Here is a 22,773-nt window from a genome sequence, read left to right on the forward strand (position 1 = left end):
ATGAGCCTGTACTCCCCAATTAAGATGCCACCAGCCACCTGTGCTCCCTTTTTATGAAATGACTTTAGTCTATCTGGTTATATACAGCTATAGTATAAATGTAACGGCTTTCTAATTCCTCCTCCTCGGATGAGGAGGAGGAGTAAGGGTCGGACCAAAACGCAGCGTTGTATGCAGACATAATGGAATTTATTAAAGAAGGACGAAACACGAAAACTCTTACACAAACTACAAAACAACAAACAACGTAGACAGACCTGAACTTGAGAACTTACATATAGACACGAAGAACGCACAAACAGGAAAGACTAGCCAAACGAACGAACAAACGAAACAGTCCCGAGAAACAGTCACGAGCAGTGCAGGCGGCGTTGGGCAGACGGCCGACTCTGACCTGCTGAGGCGCACAGTAGGCCCGGTGCGTGGTGCCGGAACTGGTGGTACCGGACTGGAAACACGCACCTCAAACCTAGTGCGGGGAGCAGGAACAGGGCACACTGGTTTCTCAAAGCGCACTATAGGCCTGGTGCGTGGTGCCGGAACTGGTGGTACCGGGCTGGGGACACGCATCTCAGGGCTAGTGTGGGGAGCAGCAACAGGACGCACAGGACTCTGGAAACGCACAGGAGGCTTGGTGCGTGGTGTAGGCACTGGTGGTAATGGGCAGGAGACACGCACCATTGGGCTAGTGCGTGGAGGAGGAACAGGGCTCTGGAGACGCACAGGAGGCTTGGTGCGTGGTGCCGGCCCTGGTGGAACTGGGCTGGGGCGGGGACGTGGCGCCGGATATATCGGACCATGCAGGCGTACTGGCTCCCTTGAGCACTGAGCCTGCCCAACCTTACCTGGTTGTATGCTCCCCGTCGCCCGACCAGTGCGGTGAGGTGGAATAACCCGCACTGGGCTGTGTATGCGAACCGGGGACACCATGCGTAAGGCTGGTGCCACGTATGCCGGCCCGAGGAGACGCACTGGTGGCCAGATGCGTTGGGCCGGCTTCATGACATCCGGCTCAATACTCAATCTAGCCCTGCCAGTGCGGGGAGGTGGAATAACCCGCACCGGGCTATGCACACGTACAGGAGACACCGTGCGCTCTACCGCATAACACGGTGTCTGCCCGTACTCTCGCTCTCCACGGTAAGCTCGGGGAGTTGGCGCAGGTCTCCTACCTGACTTCGCCACACTACCTTGTATCCCCCCCCCCAATACATTTTTGGGCTTGACTCACAGGTTTCCAGCCTCGCTTCCGTGCTGCCTCCTCATACCACCGCCTCTCGGCTTTAGCTGCCTCCAGCTCTTCACGAGGGCGGCGATATTCTCCTGGCTGTGCCCATGGACCTTTTCCGTCCAATATTTCCTCCCATTTCCATGAATCCTGCGATCGCTGTTGCTTTCTCCCACGCCGCTTGGTCCTTGGTTGGTGGGTGATTCTGTAACGGCTGTCTAATGGAGGAGTAAGGGTCGGACCAAAACGCAGCGTTGTATGCAGACATAATGGAATTTATTAAAGAAAGACGAAACACGAAAACTCTTACACAAACTACAAAACAACAAACGACGTAGACAGACCTGAACTTGAGAACTTACATATAGACACGAAGAACGCACGAACAGGAAAGACTAGCCAAACGAACGAACAAACGAAACAGTCCCGTGTGGTGCAACAGACACAGGAACAATCACCCACCAACAAACAGTGAGAACAGCCTACCTTAATATGGTTCTCAATCAGAGGAAACGTCAAACACCTGCCTCTAATTGAGAACCATATCAGGCAACACATTCAACCCAACATAGAAACACATAACATAGACTACCCACCCAGCTCACGTCCTGACCAACTTAACAAAGTAAAACAAAGGCAAATAAGGTCAGGAACGTGACAATAAAATGACATTAGTTTCCATTCAAGACATGTTCCAAAACATGTTCTCCCCTACAATGATATGAAGGTGTAATATATTCTAACTTGTTGACCAGTAGGGTGAGGTGGTGTTTGCTGTATATTGGCGTTTGTATATTTGTAATGCTTTAATTAATGACAAACAATTTAAAGGTACAATATGCAGAAATCGTTCCGCCATTTTATGGTTGCTAAAATTCTAATAGTGCACCTAATTTCAGTTTATGTGACAAAACAAGCAAGTGTAGAGAATCATTGTACCATATAAACTGCTGTGAAATGCAGCTTTAATGATAATAACGTTTTCTACTCTACTCTAAGGTGTTGTCCGATTGAGTGAAGTGTTCTAATTTACCCAAATGTGTTGTCCTGTCCAATAGGGTGAGGTGGAGTTTGCCCGCATCATGACGCTGGTGGATTCCAACAACACGGGCGTGGTCACCTTCCAGGCCTTTATCGACTTCATGACCCGCGAGACAGCCGAGACAGACACAGCCGATCAGGTCATGGCCTCCTTCAAGATCCTGGCCTCAGACAAGGTGACCAAGAACATTGTAATGTGGCCAGGTCTCCCTTGAGACAGAGGTCTTTGGACTTCTGTGGGACAACATGGTAAAATGAAATAAATACATACAAATGGAATAAATGAAATAAATATATGCCTCTTCTCTTCCAGTCCTACATCACGGTTGATGAGCTACGCAGGGAGCTGCCCCCAGAGCAGGCAGAGTACTGCATCAGCCGCATGACCAGGTACACAGAATTACATACAACACTAGAATGGACATCGGCATCCTAGCAACATAACGTAAAACATAATCAGCTATGACATAGGCCACTCTAGTAATATAATGTATCTCTATGACCAGGTACATTAGACCTCTCTAGTAATATAATGTATCTCTATAACCAGGTACATTAGACCTCTCTAGTAATATAATGTATCTCTATAACCAGGTACATTAGACCTCTCTAGTAATATAATGTATCTCTATAACCAGGTACATTAGACCTCTCTAGTAATATAATGTATCTCTATAACCAGGTACATTAGACCTCTCTAGTAATATAATGTATATCTATTACCAGGTACATTGGAGCTGACGGCCCAGCCGGAGCCCTCGACTACATCTCCTTCTCCAGCGCTCTCTATGGAGAGAGCGACTTATAAACCCCCTCTCCTCCTCCTCCTCTTCCTTTTCTCCTCCCTTCATCTTCCCCCTCTCCTGTATGGAGAGAGCGACTTGTTTCCCTCCTCTCCCTTCTCTCCTCCTCTTACCCCTTACTTATCCTCCCTCTATCCTCCTCCTCTCAGTCATCTGAAGTTTCCCTCATATTAAACCTTCCTCCACGTTGTCTACACTGCCCAGAGAGGGTGGGAGGCTTTACTCAGATCAAAACTCAGAGACTCACCATGTCCTGTTTAGGTCTGTCTGGATATCTTAATGTTTAACTGTCATCCCTCTCTCATTCATACTGTCATCCGTACTGCACCAAGTGCCTGATGAGCCAGAATGCCTGGAGTCACACGATAATCTGCTTCATGTTAACTGCCCTTTAGTATGATCAACCGGACAGAGAGATCACAAAGAAAGAACGGAAATAAAGAAAAATACTAAAATTGTTGAACAATTGTTGAATAGCAGAGTATTGGAGCAAAGCCCCCGGCCCTACACTCTCAGGAAAAAGGGTTCTACCTGGAACCAAAAAGGGTTCTTCAAAGGGCTCTCCTATAAGGACTGCCGAATAACCCTTTTAGGTTCAAGATAGCACCTTTTTTTCTAAGAATTTCCACCTGTCCTCCTCTCAGAATATTAAAATATGTTTTGGTTAGAATGGCTTACACAAATGTGGAAGAAGATTGGTTGGTTGTGTATTGATGCAGATGCATGTTGTGTTTATACTGTAGTGGAAATGCTGTCCAATCTGAATGGTTGAATCCCCCTTACATCCCAAATTCTTTATAGCACCCCCTTATCCCAGAAGATATGCCCCTCCCTTTCCATAGAAACTTGTAACGTTGTGCCAACGTTTTCATAACGTTGTCATTAAGTAGGAATCCCAACTATCCAACATGTTGAGTTGTATTATGTGTAAGAAAGCCATGCAGTCTCAAGCTCACCTTCAGACAAAAAGACAGACCGTAGTACCTAGTTGTCAACCATTAATGTTATGTTAACATTAGTTGTCAATAATCAAATTTAGCCTGTGATTTTAGGGATTATTTTGGACGCACCCTAAGTTAATGCAGTAGGTCTGATGAGACCCCCCCCCCCCCCCCACCACCACATAGGCCCAACAAGAGAGACCAACCTGAGTAATGCATTGTGGATAAGAGTTAGTTCACCACTGGTCACCCGTAACCCTGCAGACAGGAAAGCTCATTTTGTTTGAAGGATAGGACGTCACCTCTCTCCTCTGTCACCCTCTATCATCACTCCCTTCGTATTGCGGTTGTCTGTTTGCTGTGCGTTTTGAGAGGAGAGAAAGACAGAGAGAGGTGTTAAATAGAGCGAGAGAGAGAGCGAGAATGAGAGAGAGAGAGAGAACGAGAGAGAGAGAGAGAGAGAGAGAGAGAGAGGGCGGGAGACAGGACATCAGGTAAAGAGATATGGTGGACCATAGTTAGGCCCCAGACTTCGTCCAAAATGGCACCCTATTCCCTATGTAGTGCACTACTTTTGACCTGATCCAAAGTAACCAAGTTTACTGCATAGGGAATAGGGTGTCAATTGTGGACAGAACCAGCATCTGTAACTCCCATGTGTATGAATTCTTTATTTTCCTCTTCCGTCTTCTCTATAATGCCCCTCCTCTCCTCCTCTCCTCCTCACTTTATTCTCTTCTATCACCCAGTCCAAGAGCTTGCTTCCATACAATCCATTTCAAAGTTAAAGACACACAACTTGGAATAAATTTAAAAAAGGGAAACTATATTACTATGTGAAGTTTTGTGTTGTGTTTTTATTTCCCATCGTTCACCATAAAAGGAGTGGCAATACTGTTGATGCAACTGTTCACAAGTACAACCAATTTCCAGGATAGTTCCTGGACATTAAATAATTAGTAAATAATTAATTTTAAAAAACAAGAGCTGTAATACTTGTATGAATGTAAACACTGTAAGATTAGTAAGACTTATAGTGCTTTCAGAAAGTATTAAAATTGATATAATTGTCATATTTTTGTCAACGACCTACACATAATTCTCTGTATTGTCAAAGTGGGAGAAAAAATGTAACATTTACAAAACATATATATATATATGTATAATATATCTTGATTAGATAAGTATTCAACCCCATGAGTCAATAAATGTTAGAATCCCTTTTGGCAGTGATTACAGCTGTGATTCTTTCAGGGTAAGTCTCTAAGAGTGATTACAGCTGTGATTCTTTCAGGGTAAGTCTCTAAGAGTGATTACAGCTGTGATTCTTTCAGGGTAAGTCTCTAAGAGTGATTACAGCTGTGATTCTTTCAGGGTAAGTCCCTAAGAGTGATTACAGCTGTGATTCTTTCAGGGTAAGTCTCTAAGAGTGATTACAGCTGTGATTCTTTCAGGGTAAGTCTCTAAGAGTGATTACAGCTGTGATTCTTTCAGGGTAAGTCCCTAAGAGTGATTACAGCTGTGATTCTTTCAGGGTAAGTCTCTAAGAGTGATTACAGCTGTGATTCTTTCAGGGTAAGTCTCGAAGAGTGATTACAGCTGTGATTCTTTCAGGGTAAGTCTCTAAAAGTGATTACAGCTGTGATTCTTTCAGGGTAAGTCTCTAAGAGTGATTACAGCTGTGATTCTTTCAGGGTAAGTCTCTAAGAGTGATTACAGCTGTGATTCTTTCAGGGTAAGTCTTAGCTGCCTTTTTGCATGATTATGTTTTACATTTATCAAGCTCTGTCAAGTTGGTTTTTGATCATTGATAGACAGACATTATTAAGTCTTGCCATAGATTATGAAGCTGATTTAAGTCAAAACTGTAACTAGGCCACTGAGAAACATTCAATGTCGTCTTGGTAAGCAACTCAGTATATATTTGGCAACATGTTTTAAGTTATTGTCCTGCTGAAAGGTGAATTTTGCTCCCAGTGTCTTGGAAAGCAGACTGAACCAGGTTTTCTTCTTTCTTGCCTGAGCTTAGCTCTACTCTGTTTATTTTTATCCTGAAAAACTTCCCAGTCCTGAATGATTACAAGCATGCCTTTCTAATCGACCTGGCCCGGGTACCCTGGAAGGATATTGACCTCATCCCGTCAGTTGAGGATGCCTGGTCATTCTTTAAAAGTTACTTCCTCACCATATTAGACAAGCATGCTCCGTTCAAAAAATGCAGAACCAAGAACAGATATAGCCCTTGGTTCACTCCAGACCTGACTGCCCTCGACCAGCACAAAAACATCCTGTGGCGAACTGCAATAGCATCGAAGAGCCCCCGCGATATGCAACTGTTCAGGGAAGTCAGGAACCAATACACGCAGTCAGTCAGGAAAGCAAAGGCCAGCTTTTTTGCATCCTGTAGCTCTAACTCCAAAAAGTTCTGGGATACTGTAAAGTCCATGGAAAACAAGAGCAGCTCCTCCCAGCTAATGACTGCCTTGCCTGGTTCACCAACCCTGCCTTGCCTGGTTCACCAACTACTTTGCAGACAGAGTTCAGTGTGTCAAATCGGAGGGCATGTTGTCCGGTCTTCTGGCAGTCTCTATGGGGGTACCACAGGGTTCAATTCTCGGGCCGACTCTTTTCTCTGTATACATCAATGATGTTGCTCTTGCTGCGGGCGATTCCCTGATCCACCTCTACGCAGACGACACCATTCTGTATACTTCCGGCCCTTCCCTGGACACTGTGCTATCTAACCTCCAAACGAGCTTCAATGCCATACAACACTCCTTCCGTGGCCTCCAACTGCTCTTAAACGCTAGTAAAACCAAATGCATGCTTTTCAACCGTTCGCTGCCTGCACCCGCACGCCCGACTAGCATCACCACCCTGGACGGTTCCGACCTAGAATATGTGGACATCTATAAGTACCTAGGTGTCTGGCTAGACTGCAAACTCTCCTTCCAGACTCATATCAAACATCTCCAATCCAAAATCAAATCTAGAGTCGGCTTTCTATTCCGGAACAAAGCCTCCTTCACTCACGCCGCCAAACTTACCCTAGTAAAACTGACTATCCTACCGATCCTCGACTTCGGCGATGTCATCTACAAAATAGCTTCCAATACTCTACTCAGCAAACTGGATGCAGTTTATCACAGTGCCATCCGTTTTGTTACTAAAGCACCTTATACGACCCACCACTGCGACCTGTATGCCCTAGTCGGCTGGCCCTCGCTACATGTTCGTCGTCAGACCCACTGGCTCCAGGTCATCTACAAGGCTATGCTAGGTAAAGTGCCGCCTTATCTCAGTTCACTGGTCACGATGGCTACACCCACCCGTAGCACGCGCTCCAGCAGGTGTATCTCACTGATCATCCCTAAAGCCAAAACCTCATTTGGACGCCTTTCCTTCCAGTTCTCTGCTGCCTGCGACTGGAACGAATTGCAAAAATCTCTGAAGTTGGAGACTTTTATCTCCCTCAACAACTTTAAAAATCTGCTATCCGAGCAGCTAACCGATCGCTGCAGCTGTACATAGTCCATCTGTAAACTACCCACCCAATTTACCTACCTCACCCCCATACTGCTTTTATTTATTTACTTTTCTGCTCTTTTGCACACCAGTATCTCTTCTTGCACATGATCATCTGATGATTTATCACTCCAGTGTTAATCTGCTAAATTGTAATTATTCGATTTATTGCCTACCTCATGCCTTTTGCACACATTGTATATAGATTCTCTTTTTTCTACCATGTTATTGACTTGTTTATTGTTTACTCCATGTGTAACTCTGTGTTGTTGTCTGTTCACACTGCTATGCTTTATCTTGGCCAGGTCGCAGTTGCAAATGAGAACTTGTTCTCAACTAGCCTACCTGGTTAAATAAAGGTGAAAAAAAAAATATATATATATAATACCCACAACATAATGCAGCTAACACTATGCTTGAAAATATGGACAGTGGTACTCAGTATTGTGTTGTACTGGATTGGCCCCAAACATAACACTTTGTATTCAGGACAAAAGTGAATTGCTTTGGCACATTTTTTTTGTAGTATTACTTTAGTGCCTTGTTGCAAAAAAGATTGGCACACCTGTATTTGGGGAGTTTCTCCCATTCTTCTCTGCAGATCATCTCAAGCTCTGTCAGGTTTGGTGGGGAGTTTTCAGGTCTCTCCAGAGATGTTAGATCGGGTTCAAGTCCGGGCTCTGGCTGCCCCACTCAAGGACATTCAGAGACTTGTCCCGAAGCCACTCCTGCGTTGTCTTGGTTGTGTGCTTTTGGTCATTGTTCTGTTGGAAGGGGAACCTTCGCTTAGGCCGGGGTCCAGAGCGCTCTGGAGCAGGTTTTCATCAAGGATCTCTCTCTGTACATTGCTCCATTCATCTTTCCCTCAATCTTGACTAGTCTCCCAGTCCCTGCCGCTGAAAAACATCCCCATAGCGTGATGCTGCCACCACCATGCTTCACCGTAGGGATGGTGCCAGGTTTCCTCCAGATGTGACACTTGACATTCAGGGTTCAATCTTGGGTTCATCAGACCAGAGAACCCTGTTTCTCATTGTCTGAGAGTCTTTACTAGACCTTTTTTGCTCTGACATGCACAGTGTCGTGTCTTTACTATCATTAAATGAAGACTTTTAGTTTTTATCAAAGATTCTCTGTAATTAGTATTACGCGATTAAACTGATTAATCATGTAACTGTAATTAACTAGGAAGTCGGGGAACCAAGGAAAATATTCAGATTACAAAGTTATAATTTCCTAATATCTTTTCAGATATTTTATATCTGATCAATTAGTCTTCGAAGGAATGAATGATTTACTTTACCTCACGTTAGTCTCATTCCAAACGTCGTAAATTATTGGTTAGCTGCACAAACCCAGTCTTCACTATGAGTCATCCATACATCAATTGTCTTAAATCATTTATTTACTAACTAAGTAATTCACAGAAATGCATAAACAAACAAACAAAGTAAATATGGTTACAAGAAATGATAGGAGAATGTGGGCTAAACCGGCATGGCGGCTTGTTTAACAAAAGGGGGAGTGGGGGGTCACCTGAGAAGTCACTACAGAGTTGATAATTATAACAATTGAAATACTAATCCTTTACACATGAACGCTCACTCATTCGGGAACAATTGCAATCAATATATATATTTACGCTCATTGTGTCGTCTTGATCGCTGTTGAAAAGTTTGTTTCTTTTGTAGAATTGTCAGTTTCTCTCTCTCTCTGTCTGTCGTGGTTAGAGGGGATAGTTCAGAGCGACATTAAATCATGTTGTTGTAGAATGGACGTTTCGGCGGTTGTCGTTCTTTGCGTTCAATGATACCGACTTCCTAGCTGCAGACTAGTAATTAATATCAAATACTTGTTCTTATTCTGTCGGTATCGATAGTCTAAGAGTTTAACCACGTGGTATGGTTAAAAGATTCAGCAATGGTCTGCAACCTTCGTCCTCTCGTAATGGAGAAAAACATGGTCTCCTGAGAATTTCTCAAAGTTGGGGTTTTATTCGGAATTGCAGAAAAGGGGTGTCCCAGGATGCCTGACCCTAACTGGGCTCATGGGCGGTCCTCTGATTTAGTTCAACTCAAAAGGGAATTGGAGTTTCCTTCATTAAACAGTCCAAAATCACATTACACAATTTTACAAACAGTATCATCCTCACTCATTCATCTTATACAACAATTAGATGTAAACCTCATATCTGATGCTATTATGTAAACAGCGTTATGGTAATGTGGCCGCACCGTCTCCTATGAGTCTCACAAAAATGAAACAAAGGACGAGTTCGTAGCTGGATTCTTCACCGATCTTTTATACCTTCTCCGGAACATAAATGTTGTTCGGACCTCAAGTTCTGTGAGGTGGAAGAAATTCCTTTGTTCTCTATGAAAACTCACTCTGTCTCTATACTGTGTGGCCATGAGGAGATCCTCTCCTCAGGAATTTACGACCTCTCTCTGACCACAGCAGTCTGGTTGTAGGAGCAGAGAGCGGGGGATGGTGCTCGCTGTACCCAAAGAGGGCAACATCATGACAACAGTTAACCTCTCTGGGATATGTGGGACGCGTCCCACCTGGCCAAAAGCCAGTGAAAATGCAGAGCGCCAAATTCAAATAAATTACTATAAAAATAACTTTCATGAAATCACACATGTAAGATACCAAATTAAAGCTACACTTGTTGTGAATCCAGCCAACATGTCAGATTTCAAAAAGGCTTTTCGGCGAAAGCAAACGATGCTATTGTCTGAGGATAGCACCTCCGTAAACAAAGAGAGAAAAGCATATTTCAACCCTGCAGGCGCGACACAAAACGCAGAAATAAAAATATAAATCATGCCTTACCTTTGACGAGCTTCTTTTGTTGGCACACCAACATGTCCCATAAACATCACAAATGGTCCTTTTGTTCGATTAATTCCGTCGATATATATCCAAAATGTCCATTTATTTGGCGCGTTTGATCCAGAAAAACACCGGTTCCAACTTGCGCAACGTGACTACAAAATATCTCAAAAGTTACCTGTAAACTTTGCCAAAACATTTCAAACTACTTTTGTAATACAACTTTAGGTATTTTCTTACGTAAATAATCGATGAAATTGAAGACGGGATGATCTCTGTTCAATACAGGAGGAAAGAAAACTGTAGCTAGCTTTCTGGTCACGCGCCTCTATCTAACAGTACACTTGAAGTGAGCCTCGTTCTGAACAGGGCTACTTCTTCATTACACAAAGGAAAAACCTCAACCAATTTTTAAAGACTGGTGACATCCAGTGGAAGCGGTAGGAACTGCAAGAACAGGACAGCGGAGTCAATCACCACCTTCCGGAGACACCTGAAACCCCACCTCTTCAAGGAATACCTAGGATAGGATAAAGCAATCCTTCTGCCCCCCCCCCCCCCCTTAAAAGATTTAGATGCACTATTGTAAAGTGGCTGTTCCACTGGATGTCATAAGGTGAATGCACCAATTTGTAAGTCGCTCTGGATAAGAGCGTCTGCTAAATGACTTAAATGTAAATGTAATGTCCCTTAGAAATCTGGATTCCCAATGAAAACCATTGAAAAGAGAGTGACCTCAAAAAAGTGGACTCCAATCAAGTTGGAGTCCAAACTTCTCAAGGATGATCAATGGAAACAGGATGCATCTGAGCTAAATTTCGAGTCTCATAGCTAAGGGTCTGAATACTTAAGTAAATAAGGTATTTGTTTTTTATTTTCAATAAATATGCAAACATTTCTAAAAAACAGTTTTCGCTTTGTCATTATAGGGTATTGTGTGTAGATTGATGTGAATTATTATTATTTTGACCAAGAAGGAGAGTGATGCATCAGATGACCTGGCCTCCACAATCCGACCTCAACCAAATTGAAATGGTTAGGGATGAGTCGGACCGCAGAGAGAAGGAAAAGCAGCCACCAAGTGCTCAGCATATGTGGGAACTCCTTCAAGATGGTTGGAAAAGCATTCCAGGTGAAGCTGGTTGAGAGAATGCCAAGAGTGTACAAAGCTGTCATCAAGGCAAAGCGTGGCTATTTGAAGAATCTCAAATATTAAATATATATTTTTTGGTTACTACATGATTCCATATGTTTTTTCATAGTTTTGATGTCTTCACTATTTTTCTACAATGTAGAAAATAGTAAAAATAAAGAAAAACCCTTGAATGAGTAGCTGTTCTAAAACTTTTGACCGGTAGTGTATTTCCAGCTTTAGCTGAGATCATGAGCAAAGAATAATTTTTTACAGCACCTTACACAACATGTATATACACTCATTTTCCTAATCACCCCATTCACTCTGTCCAATTTGAAACATAGTTGAGTAGTGGAAACAAAGGTCTATCAAACCTGGGCTGTCTCTTGCGGAGGTCATAAGTGAGCTTTTCAAGAGGGAGAAAGTCAACAATCTAGTCAGTCCACATTTTAAATGTAGGAGAAGAATTAGATGCCCACTGTAGGAGAATACATTTCTTAGTTAAGTATGTGATAGTCATAAACACATTTTCTCTGTCTGGATAAATAACAAAGTCCTGCTGGGCATTAAGAAGATAGAGACACAGGTTCATATCAAACTGTACAGCTAGTATTTTCTGTGCAGCAGTATGTATAGATTGCCAAAATCTGGTAATCTCTCTACAACGCCAAAATACATGTAGTGGGTGCCATTTTTGTGTGTTATTTTTCATTTGACTCATTACATCATTTACATTGAAATTAAATATTCTAATCATTTGAAAACAGCAATCAAACATTTGCTATTGTAATTCTGTAAAACATTGAAATAAAATATTTGCTACTTTTCCTATCCTGATAGGCATTCAAAAGTGTTTTTGGGTGTCAGCGAAAATGTATGCAGTAAAAAGTACATACTTTTCTTTAGGAATGTAGTGAAGTATAAAGTAAAAGTTGTCCAAAATAGAAATAGTAAAGTAGAGTACAGATACCCCCCAAAAAACGACTTCTGTGGAAGTTCTTACACAGGGACACTCAAAGTCAATCTGAAATTAATCATTGTTTATTGTTATCAAGGTGGAGAGGTCACAGTCAAACTTAGATGTGTAAAGTAGCGGTCTGAAGTGAGCTCTCACGGGGCAGTCCCGTTAGTTCCCTTAGATACGGACACGTTCTATTTGCATGATTTAGTTTATTCACCATTCAGAAGGAATGTTTGCTTCATTCATGTGACGACAAATACTGGGTCTGCATGTGACAGACCAATACCTCACGAGGCTTCCTCTCTCTGAGCCGAGGCCTTGAAACTGATACATCCATTTCTCTAAACAAGTCTCTGGGCGTACTGCCAAATTGCAGATACTGATAGTGAGGATTCCTTCAATCAGTCACTTGCATGAACACAGAAATGGGTTTATAGAAAAAGCACAAACATAACACAGAAATTGGCTATTAGAAAATCACAAACATAATTTCCATCACAGTAGTAGTTTAGAGTATTTTTACTTAGGTACTTTACACAACTGCACCAGGCTAGGTTGGTGGTGGGTGATGGGGATAACACGTGGGTTCCTTGTGCCTAAACTTAACCAATCACATTCATTTCCTGCCCTTGAGGCAGATCTGCTCTTACAACAGGACGAATGGAATTGCTTGCTTGAACTCAACCAATCACATTTCTTGCCTAAACTTAAACTTTCACATTACTTCCTGCCTTCGAGATAGAGCTGACCTGAACAAGATACTGAATAAGGAAAACTCTAATAGGCTCTAAATACCTCTTATGCTTTTAAATAAATGACTGTTTTAACGTACACATGAATATCCAACAGATTGTGAACAATTAGCTATTTTGTTTTTGTAATTCAATCAACAGTGTGTAGAATACATGCCAGTCCACAGTCCTAAAGTCTTAATCATAAAAAATAGTAAATACAGACAATACCATAGTGATCATAAAAAATGTTGAAGATTTTTGAGTGAATAAACTTAAACATATTTCCACAATGCTGGTAATAGCTGGTAATAGCTGATGTCACTGACTACACTTACATAAACTTAAAGTTAGTAAGCTGTGAAAAGGGAAACCCTGATATAAAATCAACGTTGTGGTAAACACGATTTTATGAGCCACTTCTCTGTCTCCAGCTTATTCAACTCATACAACATTATAACGACAGAGATGTAGTCATGCATGTTATATACAGTATAATGTGTTTTTTTGTGGTATTTTTTATTTGACTCATTACATCATTTACATTGAAAGGAAATCATTTTTCATTTAATCATTTGAAAATAGCAATCAAACATTTGCTACTGTAATTCTGTATGACATTGGAATCAAACATTTGCTACTGTAATTCTGTTAAAACATTGAAATAAAAAAGGTGCTACTGTAATTCTGTTAAAACATTTAAATAAAAAACGTGCTACTGTAGTTATGTTAAAAGAATGACATGTTATAAGGTTTGATTTGTCTGAAATGTTTATTATTTGTTTGAATAGTTTTTCTTCTTCTGTGGTTTGGTACTGACTGTTGTGTATAGTAAACTACACAGGTTGTCAACACTCATTCACTCATTTCACCTGTGTTTTCTGAATACCTAGAGTGCTCCTGCTACTTCTTTTCATCACTCGAACTCACTTTGCTGTAGGCTACCCCTCTGACATACGTCTTTAACCCTGTACCCACTCCAATGTTTGCCCCAGCTCCTCCAGCTACTCCTCCTGCTATTCCTTCTGCTACTCCTGCTGCTGTTGCTCGTCCTCCTGCTGCTGCTACTCCTCCTGCTGCTGCTGCTACTCCTTCTGCTACTCCTGCTGCTGTTGCTACTCCTCCTGCTGCTGCTGCTACTCCTCCTACTACCCCTCCTGCTGCTGCCATTACTCCTCCTGCTGCCACTCCTCCTGCTACTCCTCCTGCTGCTGCTGATACTTCTCCTGCTACTGCTACTCCTGCAACTCCTCCTGCTACTCCTCCTGCTGCTGCTCCTGCTGCTGCTTTTGCTGCTGCTGCTGTACTACTTATGAGAGAAAGTACTATTGCTAATGACCCTACAACCCCAAGTAGAGCTCCTACCACTACACCTGTTGCTACCCCTGACAACTTGATCAGGAGTTTCTTTCTCGCTCTTTCCTTGGCTAGTTTTCCGATCTCTTCCTCTGACATCTGGCTGTTTGACTCTCTAAGACTCTCTTTCTCTGCTTGTTTGACTCCCTCCACTGCTTGAAGCATCTCATTGGCGTAGCATCTTCCTCCGTCCTCTCTCTCTATGGTGTTGAGTAACTCTGTTACTTGGTACTGATTGTTCCTGTACTCATCCTGCTGACTGTTGTTCCAGTATTTGTTGTCAATGACATGACAGCGGCCTCCACATTTCTCCACAAGCTCACTCAGTTTCTTATTTGTTTTCACAAAATCCTGAATAGTTTTTCCTTCATAAAGCTGGTCACCGTAAATGAAGAGAACTGTGGCATAATTGAAGATCTGTCGTGAAAAAAAGTTCTTGATTTCTGTGATGACTCTTTCCTCGAGGACTGTGTACTTTTCCACTCTAAGCACAATGAGAAAGGCATGTGGCCCCGGAGCACATTCTACAATACATCTCACTAGTTCAGGTTTCAGCTCCTCTTCAGGGATGTCTGTGTCAAAGAGTCCAGGTGTGTCTACTACAGTGAGTTTTCTTCCATTGATGATCTTGGTCTTTGCTTCACACATGTGCGTTCTAGACTTGGCTGAACTGTTTATCTTGAACTCTTCATCTCCTCCTCCAAAGATGGTGTTTCCTGCACTGCTTTTGCCCCATCCTGTTTTTCCCAGCAGCACAATCCTCATTGGGTTAACTTCTTAGGGCTAGGACCCTTTTTTCTCCACTTCCTGACGTGCCCAAAGTAAATGGCCTGTAACTCAGGCCCTGAAGCCATGATATGCACATAATTGGTACCATTGGAAAGAAAACACTTATAAGTTTGTAGAAATGTTAAAATAATGTAGGAGAATATAACACAATAGATATGGTAGGAGAAAATACAAATAAAAACCAACCAGAATTTTTCTTTTTTTGAGAGACCATCCTCTTAGAAATGCACGCTCCCTGGATGGAATTCCTATGGCTTCCATAGGGTGTCAGCAATCTATGTTCAAGGTTTCAGGCTTGTAACTTCAAAAACGAATAAGAAAAATCTGTTTTTGTAGAAGGACACAGTCTTGGAAATTCGTGTTTGCATTCGTTTCCTATTGAACATACTTATTTCCGAAAGAAATATTACAGTTTGATTACATTTTAGGGTATCTGAGGAGTTAATAGAAACATATTTTGACTTGTTGAAACAAAGTTTAGGGGTAGAGTAAGTGAATATAAGCCACTTACAGTATGTGTACATAAATGTTTAAATCCATAATATTTATTTGAATTGCGCGCCCTCCAGTTTCACCGGAAGTTGTCCCGCTAGCGGGACACCGAGCCTACACCCTATTCCCTATGTAGTGCACTACTTTTGACCTGATACAAAGTAACCAAATGCACTACTTAGAGAATAGGGGGCCTTTCGGACAGAGACAGTATCAGTAACTCCCGTGTGTATGAATTCTTTCTCTTCCTCATCGGTCTTCTCTCTTATGCTCCTCCTCTCCTCCTTCACTCCTCTCCTCCTTCCCTCCTCTCCTCTTTCCTTCCCTCCTCTCCTCCTTCCCTCCTCTCCTCCTTCCTTCCTCATTTTATTATATTCTATCACCCACTCCAAGAGCTTGCTTCCACACAATCTATTTGAAAGTTAAAGACAAACATCTTGGAATAAATGTAAAAAAGGAAAACTATATTACTATGTGAAGCTTTGTGTTTTATTTCCCATTGTTCACCATAAAGGGAGTGGCAAAACTGTTGAAGTTAGACCAGTTGCAACTGTTCAGAACTACAACCATTTTCCAGGATAAGTCCTGGAAATTAAATAAATAATTAATAATTAATTAAAAATAAAAGAACTGTAAAACTTGTATAAATGTAAACACTGTAATGTGACTGTAAGATTAGTAAGACGCAGAGCGCTTTCAGAAGGTATTCACACCCCTTGACTTTTTCCACATTTTGTTGTGTTACGAGGTCGGATTAAATGGACTTAATTGTCTTTTTTTGTCAACGATCTACTCAAAATACTCTAATGTCAAATTGGAAGACAATTAGAACATTTGTAAAAACAAATTAATATATCTTGATTAGATAAGCAAGCCCCTGAGTCAATAAATGTTAGAATCACTTTTGGTAGCAATTACAGCTGTGTGTGTGACGGGTGTCTAGATCTTCCTCCTCCTCGGACGAAGAGAGGAGAGAAGGATCGGAGGACCAAAATGCAGCGGGTTGTGAATACATAATGAACTTATTGAAAGACAACGACGAACACGAAAAACACTTGGAAAATTACAAAAACAACAAAACGACGTAGACTGACCTAAAACATGAGAACTTACATATAACATGAAGAACGCACAAACAGGTACAGACTACAACTAACGAACGAACAAACCGAAACAGTCCCGTGTGGTGCACAGACACAGACACGGAAGACAATCACCCACAAACAAACATTGTGAACAGCCAACCTTTTATATGGTTCTCAATCAGAGGAAAAGTCAAACACCTGTCCCTGATTGAGAACCATATAAGGCTAATTACAAGTGACCTAAACAAGAAACACAAAACATAGAATGCCCACCCCAACTCACGCCCTGACCAACTAAACACATACAAAAATAACATAAAACAGGTCAGGAACGTGACAGTGTGTCTTTCTGGGTAAGTCTCTAAGAGATTTGCACATACCCTATTTGCACATGATTCTTTTCTAAATTCTTTAAGCTGTCAAGTTGGTTGTTGATCATTGCTGGACAGCCATTTTCAGGTCTTGCCAAGGATTTTCAAGCTGATTTAAGTCAAAACTTAGGAACAGGGACATTCAATGTCACCTTGGTAAGCAACTGCATTATATATTTCCCCTTGTGATTTAGGTTATTGTCCTGCTAAAAGCTGAATTTGTCTCCCAGTGTCTGTTGGAAAGCAGACAGGTTTTCCTCTAGGATTTTGCCTGTGCTTAGCTCTACTCTGTTTATTTTGATCCTGAAAAACTTCCCAGTCTTTAATGATTACAAGCATAACCACAACATAATGCAGCTAACACGATGCTTGAAAATATGGACAGTGGTACTCTGTAATGTGTTGTACTGGATTTGCCCCAAACATAACACTTTGTATTCAGGACAAAAGTTAATTGCTTTCCACATATTTAGCAGTATTACTTTAGTGCCTTGTTGCAAACATGATGCATGTTTTGGAATATTTGTTAGGATGGCTTGATCCATCCTCAGTTTTCTCCTATCACAGCCATTAAACTCTTTAACTGTTTTAAAGTTACCCTTGGCCTCATGGTGAAATCACTGAGCGGTTTCCTCCCTCTCCGACCTGTGTCTTTCTAGTGACTGGATGTATTGATGCACCATCCAAAGTGTAATTAATAACTTCACCATGCTAAAAGGGATATTCAATGTCTTTTTTTACCCATCTACCAATAGGTACCCTTCTTTGCGAGGCTTTGGAAAACCTCCCTGGTCGTGGTGATTGAATCTGTGTTTGAAATTCACTGCTCGACCGACAGACCTTACATATAATTGTATGTGTGGTGTACAAAGATGACGAAGTCATTACAAAATCATGTTAAACACTATTATTGAACACAGAGTGAGTCCATGCAACTTATTAATTGACTTGTTAAGCAAATTTCTATTCCTGAACATATAGAGGCTTGCCATAACGAAGGGATTGAATAGTTATTGATTCAAGACATTTCAGCTTTTCATTTTGTATTAATATGTAAAAACATAGTTCCACTTTGAAATTATGGCGTATTGTGTATAGGCCAGTGACCAACAATCTCAATTTAAACCATTTAAAAATCCGACTAACACAACAAAATATGGGAAAAGTAAATGGGTGTGAATACTTTCTGAATGCACTGTATTTCAGCTAGCGCATAAATTATGAAAAATGGCCTCTGAAAAATGAACTGTCTAAAACTTGGCCGGGACATGCTTTCAACGGTGCTATCCAACTCCTGACACCGGTGTAGTTAATTATGGGGATATCCTGACTTGGACTCAAACCCTGGTCCCTGTAACAGTCATTCCAGAGCCATTATACAGTACAAAAAGGCTCAAATCTCTTGGTAAGGTTGCCAGGTGTTTTATTAAGTTTGTTTTGTAGTTCAACTTTCATTTCATGTTTTATTTTTCTTTGCTGCTCTACTCACTTTTCATAAAATGAAATCCATTAAATGTTAATACAATGTGAGTGGCCGAAAAGATCCCTGCGTCATTACTTAATTATTTTAATTAATAGACTCATCAAAATGTAGGGAAACGGCTTAACAAAAGTCTTAACAAAAGTCTTAACAGGACCAGGAAGTGTATTATATTACATTTGCAAACACACAACGAACCTGTAAACATTCAAGCTGGACAAAAGACGCACAGCAGATTTGGCACAATGGTTGTGATACAACAGAGAGTTATTCTGCACAAAGATAATTACACAAGTGTAGTGGAGACACCGCACAATGGTTGTGTAAACATTTTACAGGCAACGACAAAAATATCAGTCGCATCACAACCATTGTGTTCAATGCATTGTAGGCTACATCAGTTGTTCAACCAAGCAGGCTGGAGAAGATGGTAGAGGTGATGCTTTTGAAAGCTTGGTCATGTTGAAGTCAGGAAAGACCAAGTAAAGTTTCATATAGCCAGTAGATATCACTGTATATCAATGATGACAGTAGATAACACTGTAGATCAATGATGCCAGTAGATATCACTGTATATCAATGATGACAGTAGATAACACTGTAGATCAAGGATGCCAGTAGATATCACTATATATCAATGATGACAGTAGATAACACTGTAGATCAATGATGCCAGTAGATATCACTATGTAGCAATGATGACAGTAGACATCACTATATATCAATGATGACAGTAGGTGGCACTGTATACCCATGACAGACATGGCAACCAACACTCTAAACTTCTAAATAGCTCAGTGCAGTTTTCCTTATTCAATGTTGTTCTGAGGGAACGTCTGAATTAATGTGATTGGTTGGATGAAAACTCAACAGTCAGTGGGTGGAGCTTACAGCGACCTCAGAGTAAAAAAATAAAAAGCCCTGCTAGGAGACAGGTTGGTGGTAGCCTGGTGGAACTATGTTCACTATTCTGTTTCACTTCACACATCAGTTTGGTCTTTCTCCAATAGATGGGTGTTTGGAATAAGTTAGAAAATTACCGATCCAATCAGAATCCTCTCAAAAACAATGGGTGGGTTTAGGGCAAAATCCTACGTTGCCAAACAATGTGCTTTGAAATGGGCTATCCTCTGATTGGTTGAAGATGATCTAATCACTGACAAGTTAGTTTGAATAATACCCATCATTACAATAATAGGCTCAAACTGTTTCAATGAGGAGTAATGCCAGACTCATACAGTATGTAAAGTGAAATAGAATGGTGAACGCGGCGATCAGGCTGGTTACACCAGGCAGTGTTGGAAAAAGTACCAAATTGCCATAATCGAAAATTATTCAAGTATAAGTGAAAGTCACCCAGTAAAATAATACTTGATTAAAATGTTATAAGTATTTGGTTTTAAATATACTTAAGTATATTTGAGCAATTAAATTGACTTTGATACATTTACTTTTGATCAAAAGTGAAGGTGTAAATAATTCAAATTCCTTACATTAAGCAAAACAGACAGCACCATTTTCTTGTTTTTAATTTATTTATGGATAGCCAGGGGCACACTCCAACACTCAGACATAATTTACAAATGAAGCATGTGTGTTTAATGAGTCAGCCAGAGGCAGTAGGGATGACCAGGGATGTTCTCTTGATAAGTGAGTGAATTGGATCCTGCCTGCTAAGCATTCAAAATGTAACGAGTACTTTTGGGTGTCAGGGAAAAAGTATGGAGTAAAAAGTACATTATTTTCCTTAGGAATGTAGTGTTAGGTTCTTATTTTTCAGAGTAAATAACCCACGGACACTAGAGAAGCTTTAACCAAGTTCAATTCTTCCCAAAGGTTCTGTACAGCTGTAATCAGACAGCAAAACATTTCTCACATCACAGTTATATACCTTCTACTTAAGGGGAACTGACCTCACCCCTCACCTCCTGATCTCAACCACTCCTTCACCTAATCCACAGCTATTCATCTATCTTCCCTATATCAACACGTCAATCTCCTCTCCTTCATCAAACACATTCCAAAGCATTCTGGCTTGCTACAGACTCTTTCTATCCAAGGCTTCATCTTTATCATTTATTTAATATCTCAATGTTCAAAGTTTAGCCGATTCCAACAGTCCTTCCTCTTGAACAATAGCGTCCTAATGTTCACTTTACATAAACTTGAAAATGACTTAAATGTATAAACATGAATAAAAACAACAAAGAAATGATTATAAAACATGAATTAAACTAACAAATGAACAAACAATAAACAGACAGTCACCACTAGATGTACAAATTCAGAGACTTATGGCCTCCGAACTACGATCACACAACAAAATGCCATTCCAGCTGAATCTGCCGTCTCGTTCAATGGCAGATGGAGCAGCTTTTAGTTTCTCCACTTTCCCCTTCTGTTCCTAAGAGAGTGATAGCACAAAACTTGGAAAGCAACAAAAATACATAAAACATAACAGTATTAACAATGTGATAAGCAACGCATAATTATATGTGCATGAAAACCGAAGTCCAATCTAAAGCCTAAAACCATGACAACCTGAAACCATGACAATTCCCACTCTCTCTTCACTTGACTCTATGCCTCCAGGATACTTTCCTGCTGGGTTCCACAAAAACGAAAGCTCTAAAAAGCTTCCTCATGCTTTCACCCAGTCTTCCCCTTTAGGCCCCAGGTTCCGAGAGGTGTTCCCAAGTCATGTCATTTTCACTTTGTTCCCCATCTCCTCCATTTCACCTGATAGGCACGAACACCTGATATGCAAGTGCGTATCCCTAATCCACGTTACATCCTCTTGAGGGAACTCAGCACTGTATCTGCTTTTACATCAATGCCTTCAACATTTTGTTCAGAGTACAATGACCCCTCTCTCTATCCTCTATCATATGATGCATTAACCCATAAAGCAGCTAAACCCCAATCCAACTATGATGTTTATAGTAGTTCCCAGACCCAACCCATTTGTATGTTTTACAGTGGAATCTAGTCTCTCTCTCGCTCCGCTTCCTGTGTCATGGTGTCTTCACTCACCCATTATGCAGTTGGACATCACTTCCTGTGAAAACTATGCACCCCCCAAGGAGAGGCATGACGATCTTAACCACAGCAGGTACTGTTCCTGAGTAGTGTGTCTCTCAAACCAATGCTGGTCCAACACCTCCGCCTGGAGTCTCTTGATGTACACTCAATCTCCAGAATTCAGCCGGTGACCTTGGTTATATCTCTGCTTCCACCTGAGGATACACACACTGCAACACATGGGTTTTGTGGGTGGTTGTCTTCAGTCTTCGTGTGTCTGCACCAGACAGAACTGTTTCGGTTTTTCACATTTCTTGTTTTTGTATTTTGAGTGTTCACTTTTATTAAACAAGATGAACAATTACCTGCATATTGGTCCTCCGATCCTTCTAACTTCTCCTCGTTACATCAAGCCGTTACATCTCTCTGCCACATAAATGTTATCAGCGCTCCAGCCCCTCATCGTGCTTCAGCAATTCTCTCTCTCAGTATCCCAATCACAACGAAAACATTTTATAACTTATCCAAGGCTTCGTCTCTATCATTTATTTAATATCTCAATGTTCAACGTTTAGCCGATTCCAACAGTAGTAAAGTAAAAGTTGTCAAAAATATAAATCATAAAATAGAGTACAGATACCCCCAAAAATGAATTAAGTAGTACTTTAAAGTATTTTTACTTAAGTACCTTACACAACTGCACCAGGCAAGGTTGGTGATGGGGTTAACACGTGGGTTCCTTGTGCCTAAACTTAACCAATCACATTCATTTTCTGCCCTTGAGGCAGATCTGCTCTTACAACAGGATGAATGGAATTGCTTGCTTGAACTCAACCAATCACATTTCTTGCCTAAACTTAAACTTTCACATTACTTTCTGCCTTCGGGATAGAGCTGCCCTGAACAAGATACTGAATAAGGAAAACTCTAATATGCTCTCAATAGCGCTTATGCTTCGGATAAATTATTGTTTTAATGT

The 22,773-nt window shown here is 41.2% G+C and overlaps 2 protein-coding genes across 4 annotated transcripts in view; one reads left to right on the top strand and one right to left on the bottom strand.

Moving 5' to 3' along the window:
• LOC129835364 (alpha-actinin-3) overlaps positions 1-4,985 on the top strand; it is a 52,073-nt gene extending 47,088 nt beyond the window's left edge. For all 3 annotated transcript variants that reach the window (XM_055900992.1, XM_055900990.1, XM_055900989.1), the window contains 3 exons: positions 2,287-2,445; positions 2,583-2,659; positions 2,996-4,985. In XM_055900992.1, the coding sequence (XP_055756967.1) occupies positions 2,287-2,445; positions 2,583-2,659; positions 2,996-3,077 (318 nt within the window). In that variant the 3' untranslated portion in view covers positions 3,078-4,985. The remainder of the gene's footprint in view (positions 1-2,286; positions 2,446-2,582; positions 2,660-2,995) is intronic.
• A 9,118-nt stretch (positions 4,986-14,103) lies between these two features.
• Positions 14,104-16,217, bottom strand: LOC129835462 (GTPase IMAP family member 9-like). Its single transcript, XM_055901099.1, has one exon. It carries the CDS (start codon positions 15,319-15,321, stop codon positions 14,104-14,106), a length of 1,218 nt encoding a protein of 405 aa, XP_055757074.1. The 5' UTR covers positions 15,322-16,217.
• Positions 16,218-22,773: the final 6,556 nt, after the last annotated feature.

The sequence above is a fragment of the Salvelinus fontinalis genome, chromosome 36 (assembly GCF_029448725.1).
Source record: "Salvelinus fontinalis isolate EN_2023a chromosome 36, ASM2944872v1, whole genome shotgun sequence".
Lineage (NCBI taxonomy): Eukaryota > Metazoa > Chordata > Actinopteri > Salmoniformes > Salmonidae > Salvelinus > Salvelinus fontinalis.

What these genes read in the sequence shown, in the direction of transcription:
- LOC129835462 (XM_055901099.1), bottom strand. Translation starts at nt 15,321, where the DNA reads ATGAGGATTGTGCTGCTGGGAAAAACAGGATGGGGCAAAAGCAGTGCA.